The sequence below is a fragment of the Nylanderia fulva genome, unplaced genomic scaffold (assembly GCF_048542155.1).
Source record: "Nylanderia fulva isolate GAGA-0341 unplaced genomic scaffold, ASM4854215v1 Scaffold39, whole genome shotgun sequence".
Lineage (NCBI taxonomy): Eukaryota > Metazoa > Arthropoda > Insecta > Hymenoptera > Formicidae > Nylanderia > Nylanderia fulva.
In genome coordinates, this window is record NW_028190466.1 from 1483732 (window position 1) to 1493571 (window position 9840).

Here is a 9840-nt window from a genome sequence, read left to right on the forward strand (position 1 = left end):
TCGTATCATTACAAAGATGATGATCAATCTCTCGTAGACATATAATTTTTAACTTTCGTTTCAATAAGCGTTGTTAGAATCATGGATAGCAGTAATAAACTAATGTCTGTGAATATCATGAACAAATATAATAATCTAAAATATAATATAAACAAAAAGGTGAGTATAAATATATGAATCATATAATATATATATATATATTTAATAAGACACTTAAAGGAATTATTATTAATTGAGATTTAACACTAATATAATAACAAAAAAATTTGATTTATATAGTAAAATATAAAACATTGTAAAATATAAAGATAAATACTGTATCTATTTTTTTAGGAAGCATTAAAGAAAATATCCAATTTATCTTTGGAATTAAGAATTTCAGAACCCAATAACTTCATCAATAGGTAAATGCTTAAATTTAAGATGTAAATAATATGATAACATTTTTCATGTTTATAATATGCATGTGTATCTATATTTTTTTTGCATTTACAGATTGATCCAAACGGCATCAATAATGCAAGATAATTTTTTTCATTTTGCAGCGATTTATGAACATGAAGATGTAGTTAAAACTATTATTGATTATTTAAACTTTTTTGAAGCGAAATTGATGTGTGACACAATGAGTACGTATAATAATACACTTGAAATTACAATTGTAAAAATATATTGCATCACAATTTTCACATTTTTATTATCAACTTTATTTTATCAAATTTTTTTACTTATAAGTAACAAAGGCACTATATATAAAAAACTATACATAAAATTTTTTGTCCCCTAGGTGAATTCCATGATAAAAATCACTTGATCGTATCGTTAATGAATACAATTCATAATATAAGTAAAGAAAAAACAGTGCAATTATTTTTGGAAAATGCTCTCATGTAATTATCTAATGCAAAATATATTATACTCAACTATAATTAATATAAATCAATAATTTCTTTTATCATATTAAAATAGATATTCTCTTTGATATTTTATATATACATATATATATATTTGTATATATAAAATATCGAATATATATATGTATATTATTATATTTTAGCAAAAATTCGACGCTGCCAGATATTATGCAAGAATCTAAAATAATGTTTACATGTGAGAAAATAAAAGGTATATCAAAATTATTACTTTTAATTTTATAAAAACTTTTTAATATAAAAAATTTTTTTAAATTTTATTTATAGACCAGGATATTGAAATGATACTTCTCGAAGGATCAGATTTGTATGCAATTATGAACTGTTTAAAAATGAAAAAGATTGTGTCTTCGTTAGATAGAATTTGGGTCCAAAAATCAATAAATAAGGATTTTCAATGGCATGTAAAAAAATATTTTGGACATAGTTTAAACGTTCCCATTGATATATTTCAATCACAACAAGAATTACTTACATCGCAAAACTTGCATCTCTCTGAAAAGAAGATACTTTCCATATGGACAGAAGATATCGTAGGTGCAAGAAATTTAGCAGGGTCTTTACAGGTATATTATTTAAATTTTAAATTATATTGTAGTTATTACCAAATTAATTATAAAACTAATTCTTATTCTTTTCAGGGAAATATTGTATTCATAAATACACATATGAATTTTTGTGCTGGTATCTTGATACCTTACACAAAACTATGCAAATATAAACTCTTATCTCAAGTTGAATATATGAGTGAAAAATCTAATAATACGTGGATACTAAATCCAAAATCAGGTACAATTTATAATCTGTTTTATGGTGGTATGTGGCAAAAACCTATCGATGATATGTATTGGGAACACAATGGTATTTTACTGGCAAATGCAACAAGGTACAGATATACACATATTTCTCTGACATTATTTTATAACTTTTAAAATTAAAAAAATTTAATAACATTACATTAAACATTTATAACTTAATCGATTAATATATATATACATATATAATATTGTAGAGGAGATTTTGAGAAATGTGTTGAGTTAGCTACAGAAGGATTTAGAATCTGGACAGAAAAGTCTATTGATTCTAAAATATGTATATTATCCAAGCTTACGTCAATATTACAAACTAAGTATGTGTAAATTATTGAAGTTTTTATATATCTTAATTTTTATTTAATACTATTATATTTGATAATTTTATAAATATTTCCTTCTTTTATTTCTCTTATAGTGAACCTTTATTAGCGAATGAAATATCTCATTGGATAAAATTGGCATATTACTATAAGAATCACGTGAATTGTCATCAGAATGACAAATTTGAAGTAACAAAAATTCGTATACCAAAAGGTGTTATTTTTCTTGAAGAGAAAGATGCAGTTACTCTATTTCGCGAGTTAACACAATGTTTAATTACTGGCAATGCTGTCATTGTGATATGTAATCCAGATGTATGCACTTTAGTAAAATATTGTGACATATTTTCAACAGCAACAATACCATCGGGTGTTATAAATCTCATTTCAAGTAAAATTATAGCCTACATGAACTATGAGAAAATTCTCGAAAAATCAAAGCCAAACTCAATATATGAACAACTTACTACAACCAAGCATATTGTACTTTGCGTTAAGTAAAATTGATAACGTAGCATATATATGAATTACAATAATTCAAGAGTTACCGAGTTAAAAATATATATATATTGTATAAACAAATTGTATTAACATGTTTACATATCAGTGATTATAATTTTCGATTTCTTTTGTTAGCAAATTAATTTTTTTCAATAAAATTTTTTGTATAGAAAATCAAATAAATTTTTTCGCAAATCCTTGTATATTATCTTATAACGCAATTAATTATAAAAGATTAAATAATTATTATCTGTTAATATGTCAAGATTATACATATAAAATTAAATATTATATATAATTTATATATATTTTAACTTCCTTATATATTTTAATTTTTATCATCACTATTAAAACAAAAGATCAAACACATATATAAGTTTACAAAATAAATAAATATCCTCTATTCGTAATATTATTAGATTTAAAATATTTGGCAAAATCACTGATTTGCTGTTTTATATCAAAATATCTATTTTTTGCACAAACGCGCAAGGTTGCCTTCGTCAGTATTTATAATAATCTCTACTGTTTTGCAAAGCAGGCAAATCGTGCGCGATTAGTTTCTTATAAACATATGTAATTCTGCAATCTTATTTTATAAACTATTGTTAAAACCTAATTAATAATAATGAATAAACGTGTGATAAATATAGAGGAATATTATATCAACCTCGAATATAAAAATAAAGATAAGATAGTGGTGAGTATAAATATGAAAAAGATAATAATAAACTATTAATAACCAATTATGAAATTTAGTATTAACATTATTTTAAAATGTATACCACTATTTCGTATATATACTTTTAGGAATTAGCAAAACAAATGCATAATTTAACTTTAGAATTATATACTTTTAGGAATCAGCAGAACAAATACATAATTTAACTTCAAAATTATCATTTATAGAAACTGATAATTTTGCATATAGGTAAATATTTAAATTTAAGATGCAAATAAAGTGATAAGATTTTTAAAAGTTGTTCTTATTTATAGTGATATTTATGTGTTCATACACACACACATAGGGTGTCCCAGATCTACTGTATCACACGTTAATGGAAGATTCCTGAGGCGATTTGGGGACGATTTTTCCTCAGCGAAAATGTCCAGGCGTCAATAATTTTCGAGTTATAAACGATTGAAAATAAAAGCTTTTTTGTAAACTAAGCCTTGTAAAAATAAATTAATAAAACTACATTTTTAGTTAATTTCAGGTAAAGTTTACTTTAATAGAATTTTAATTTAAGGCTTAGTTACAAAGATACATGATTTTAAAAATTGGAAACATTAAAAAAATGATGACCTTTCTCGACATTTTCGCTGAGGAAAAATCTTCTCCAAATCGTCTCAGAAATCTCCCATTAACATGTAATACGGTAGGTCTGAGACACCCTGTATATTCGATTTTTTGTTTATAGATTCCTAAAGACAGCATCAGTAATGGAAGAGAACTTAAACCTTTTTATGACAGTGTGCAAACATGTAGATTCAGTTCACAGTATTCTTAATTATCTCTTTTATAATGGTGCACATTTTCAGCTTTTTAATGGTGAAACTTGCCGTACGCATAATAAAATTTTTGCAATTACATTATTAAAAATAATATATATTATATATATTATTTGTATGCGTGCCTATCATAATTTTATTTTACTTAATAAATAGTAATGGCAGTCCTCTATATTATAGCAAAACATATTATAAATGAAATTCTTTTGTTTTTTAGAAATGCTTGACATAATTGGAAATGTATTAATTACCATCTACTATATATATCAAGAATATGATATACAGGCATTTTTGGAAAATATTATGTAATCATTGAGTGTAAAAAACTATTAAATTGTATTATATATATATTGATCATTATTATATTAACATTGATATTATAAACGTTATTTTTATATTTTAGAAACGGGGAAACAAGATTACAGTGGTATTTTGAATATAAAAATGGCTTATTTACATGTAAGAAGAAAATATTTGTAAAAAATATAATTATGTATCTTTTAAATAAAATACTTCATTATTTTTGCAGATCTGCAGATTGAAATAGTACTTTTTGAAGATTCAGACTTGTATGCAGTTATTAATTGTTTGAAGCTTCAAACAGCCGTGCATTGTTTAAAGAAAATTTGGGTCGAAAAATCAATAATACACAATTTTATGTGGCATTTAATAGAAAATGTTGGAAATTTGAACGTTCCAATACAAACATTTAAATCAAAGCAAGAATTATTTATATCTAGTACATCTGAGAATATGTTAGAGAAAAATATTACAATAAACATTGTATCTATATGGTCAGAAAATGTTACAGCTGCAAAAAATTTTGCAAGATCTTTAAATGTACATCATTAAAATTATACAATATAATATTGACAAATTGTGTTGAAATGTATTAAAATGTTCTTTTCCTTTACAGCAAAATATTGTATTTATAAATATGCACATGGATATTTGTCCAGACGTCGTCTTTCCAATGAGACATATATTTCAACCAGCAATTACGTGTTTTGATTTAACTTTGATAGACAAATGTACAAATAGTTCAATTGATTCAACTGCGCATAAAGGTTTAACATACGATTTATTTTATGATGACATGTGGCAAAAACCTAAAAAAAATACTTATTGGATACATAATGACATTTTATTTGCAAATGCAACTAGGTAGAAATAAACGTATTCTTTTTTATTCTATGATTTATTGAATTTTTAAATATATGGTGTAACGAAATTATACTGAATTTATAATTATTTAATTTATTGTAGTCAAGATATTATAGACTGTATTAAATCAGCTACAAGAGGATTTAAAAATTTGAGTACTATGTCTAATGATTCTAGAAGAGAAATGTTATCTAAGTTTGCAATCATATTAGAATACCATGGGTATGTCGAATTATTTTATATCTTATTTCTCCTATTGCATCTGTATATTATCTTTTGTTTTACGATTTTTCTTTTTTTTCCAGAAAATTTTCATCTTCCAAAGTAATATCTAAATGGATCAATTTGTCATATATTTATGGAAAAATGATATATAATACTAATACTGAAAGATTTGAAGTGGCAAGTATTAATAAGCCAAAAAACACTGTCATTCTTAAGGAAGAAGATGAAATTAGTTTGTTTCAAGAATTAACACAAAATTTAATTATTGGCAATTCTGTCATTGTAATATGTAATCCTGATTTAAATATTCTAGCACCATATTGCAATATGTTTGAAATATGTGGAATACCTCCAGGTGTTATAAATCTCTTGTCAATTAAAAATGCAAATAATATTAAATGCGACAATTTAGAAGATATAAAGAATGTAATAGACGCAGTGCTAAAATTAACAATGATGCAATATATTTTAGTTCCTCATAAATAATTGTAATAAAATAAATGTGTAATGTTAGACTGTAATGTTCGACTTAATTGTGCGGCTTTATGCACAAGTATAAGCTCAGTGATATTATAAGATTATAATATTCGGAAAACGATATCTTTATTAATAAGTTTTTAAATTAATTTTTTTGAAGATATATTTATAGTAATAAGAAAAAATAAAAAACTTTTCCCCGCCTTACATTGATGACATATTCTCTAATTCATTATTTTTTTAAATTATGTATTACAATTGTCAGTTAAAGATGTCAGATTATGAATATGTTGCTTTTAATTAATATTGTACAATTAATATTATTGTACAATTAAATAATTAATATGGTATTTTTAATTTTTTAATCATGTATATCGCACAATTAGAGAATAAAATATAATAAGTTTATACATATTAAAAACATGTGTAATTAATAATCATGATAATAAATATCTATATATGTATCAATATATTATATATGTGTATATATATATATATATATATATATATATATATATATTTATGTATATTATATACATATAGATAAGATTAATATTATAAAACTGATGTTGATCTGTTTTAACTTTTCTCTTTACATCCGTCACATAACTAAAACAAAAGCTCAAATATAAGTTGACAAAATAAAAATATTTAATTTCTAATTATGATTAATATCTGTCTCAGAACACAATGCAACTTTTGAAAGTCTAAACCAGTATCGAGAAACACTTATGCATATAAAAGTTTTAAATTGTACTAATTAAATCATATTAAAATATAAAAAATCATAAATAATATGTAGATTATTTTCTATTAACAAAACAATAAAATACTTTATAAATTGTAAGAACGCAGTAATAAATATCTGACAAAATGTAAAAGTTAATATCTGTGTTACTTTTTTATATAATTTTATTTGTAGAAATTTTATATATGTGTATAAATAAATAGAATAAACGTGTTTCCCTAATAAAAAAGGTCGTTTAAGCATTACAGTTTCGCATTATGAGCGCATTTTTTATTTAACTAAAATGTTATGATCATATTAGCTTTACTTAGCATAATCATTGATTTGCTGCTTTGTATCAAAATATTATCTATATATTGATTGCTCATTGTCAAACATAAGGTCGCTTTCTGTATTTAAAATTATCACTGTTGTGCAAGTAAGCTGATAACGCGCGCGATTAATTTCTCATAAACGTATATATGTATATATGCAATTGTAATCTCATTTTCTAAAATTCTAAACTATTGTTGAAAATCAAATTAATAATAATGAATAAACGTGTGAGAAGTATACAGAAATATTATACCAATCTAGAGTATGAAAATGAAGATAAGATAAAGGTGAGTATAAATATAAAAAAAATAATAATAAAATGAACTATTAATAAAGGATTATAAGATTTAATATTAACTTCGGAAACAAAAAGAGACCATTCTCTATGTTTTTTGTAAAATGTGCAACACTATTACATATATGTATACTTTTAGAAATCAATGGAACAAATACAAAATTTAACTTCAGAATTATCATTTCTAGAAACTGACACTTTCGCACACAGGTAAATAAATATTTAAACTTAAGATTAAATAAAATGATACAATGTAAAAGTTGCTTTTACTTACATTTAGTAATATTTATTGTGTTCAAATATTCGATTTTTTGTTTACAGATTCCTAACGACAGCATCAATAATGGAAGAAAATTTAGATTATTTTATGTCTGTTAGCAAAAATGTAGATTCAGTTCTCACTATTCTTGATTACCTATATAATTTTGGTTCGACTTTTAAGATGCAAGTTTATGGTGAAGATGACGGTACGCATAAAATCTTTGCAATTACATTTTTTATTGAAAATAACATATATTGATATCATATTATTTTTATATACGTCCCTATCATAATTTTATTTTACTTCATAAATAGTAATGGCACTCTTTTGTATTATAGAAACAATATTATAAATAAATCTTTTGTTCTCTAGGCACACTTGAAGTAGTTGGGAATGTATTAATTATATTTTATTATATATATCAAGAATATGATATACAGAATTTTTTGGAAAATATTATGTAATTATTCAGAGTAAAAAATATTAAATTATATTATATTAATTGATCATTATTATATTAACATTGATATTATAAATGTTATTTTTATAATTTAGAAACGGGGAAACGAGATTAGAGTGGTATTTTGAATATAAAAGAGTCTTATTTACAAGTAAGAAAAACATTTATAAAAAATGTAATTATATATGTATCTTATAAATGAATACTTCAATATTTTTGTAGAGCTGCAGATTGAAATAATAATTTATGAAGATTCAGATTTACATGCAGTTATTACCTATTTCAAACTTAGTAACGCTATATCTTGTTTAAAAAAAATTTGGCTTCAAAAATCAATAAAAGACACTTTCATGTGTCATTTTAAGAAAAATATTGGACATTTAAATCCAAATATTTCTATTCAAATATTTCAATCAAAGCAAGAATTAATTACATCTAGTACATCTAACAATGAAAATATATTTAATGAAAATATTACACTAAATGTTGTATCTATATGGTCAGAAGATATTACAGCTGCAAAAAATTTAGCAAGATCTTTAAATGTACATCATTAAAATTATATGACATTTATAAATTGTATTAAAATACAATATATTAAAATGTTTTTTTTACAGCAAAATCTTGTATTTATAAATGCGTACATAGATTTTCCTGGCAACATGCTTTTTCTTAGAGAAATATTTCAAACAATAAGTACGTATTTTGATTTAACTTTGATAGACAAATGTACAAATAGTTCAATTGATCCAACTGCGCATAAAGGTTTAAAATACGATTTATTTTATGATGGCATGTGGCAAAAACCTAAAAAAAATACTTATTGGATACATAATGACATTTTATATGCAACTGCAACTAGGTAAAAATAGACGTATTCTTTCTTATTCTGTGATTTATTGAATTTTTAAATATAAGGTTTGACAAAATTATATTGAATTTATAATTATTAAATTTATTGTAGTCAAGATATTATAGACTGTATTGAATCAGCTAAAAGAGGATTTAAAAATTTGAGTACTATGTCTAATGATTCTAGAGCGCAAATGTTATCTAAATTTGCAACCATATTAGAATGCAATGGGTATGTTGAATTATATCCTATATTTTATTTGTTCTATGTTGCATCTGTACATTGTCTCTTGTTTCTCTTTTACGATTTTTCCTTTTTTCAGGAAATTTTTATCATCCGAAATAGTATCTAAATGGATCAATATGTCATATATTTATGGAAAAAGGACAATTAATTCTAACACTGAAAGATTTGAAGAAATAACCATTTATAAACCAAAAGGCGTTGTTATTCTTCACGAGAACTTTGAATTTATTTTCTTTAAAAAATTAACACAAAATTTAATTATTGGCAATTCTGTCATCGTAATATGTAATCCTGATTTATATAATCTAGTACCATATTGCAACATATTTAAAATGTGTGGCATACCTCCAGGGGTTGTAAATCTCTTGTCAATCGAAAATGCAATTAATCATGAAAATACTAATATTGATTTGAGTACAGAAAATTTTGTGACAACACTGTTAAATTTTACAATAACGCAAAATATTATAATTTCTCGTAAATAATTGTAATGAAATAAAACATATGTACTGTATATTTATAGCAGTAAGAAAAAAATCAAATAACTTTTCTTTGCCTTATATTGTATTAACGTATCTCGTAATTTAGTGTTTTAAAAGATTTTAATTGTTATATATAGTGTTAGTCACAAAATTGTCAATTAAAAATATTAGAATTATAAACATGTTGCTTTAATTAATATTGTACAATTTTAATTTTTTATTTCATGTATATC

The 9840-nt window shown here is 23.3% G+C and overlaps 2 protein-coding genes across 2 annotated transcripts; both read left to right on the forward strand.

Moving 5' to 3' along the window:
* The first annotated feature begins 1 nt into the window (after position 1).
* On the forward strand, positions 2-6209 carry LOC114944591 (uncharacterized). The gene is made up of 18 exons (XM_085485724.1): positions 2-159; positions 334-404; positions 496-629; positions 788-890; positions 1058-1125; positions 1200-1498; positions 1574-1818; positions 1945-2061; positions 2163-2564; positions 3193-3268; positions 3429-3499; positions 3990-4132; positions 4298-4385; positions 4484-4539; positions 4610-4920; positions 4997-5244; positions 5347-5466; positions 5550-6209. The coding sequence occupies exons 1-18, from the start codon at positions 82-84 to the stop codon at positions 5953-5955; spliced, it is 3036 nt and encodes a 1011-aa protein (XP_085341850.1). The 5' UTR covers positions 2-81; the 3' UTR covers positions 5956-6209.
* Positions 6210-7019: 810 nt separating this feature from the next.
* On the forward strand, positions 7020-9771 carry LOC146721987 (uncharacterized). Its single transcript, XM_085485744.1, has 9 exons — positions 7020-7296; positions 7444-7514; positions 7626-7771; positions 7939-8026; positions 8122-8177; positions 8249-8571; positions 8644-8888; positions 8991-9110; positions 9202-9771. The coding sequence occupies exons 1-9, from the start codon at positions 7225-7227 to the stop codon at positions 9608-9610; spliced, it is 1530 nt and encodes a 509-aa protein (XP_085341870.1). The 5' UTR covers positions 7020-7224; the 3' UTR covers positions 9611-9771.
* The last annotated feature ends 69 nt before the right edge of the window (positions 9772-9840 follow it).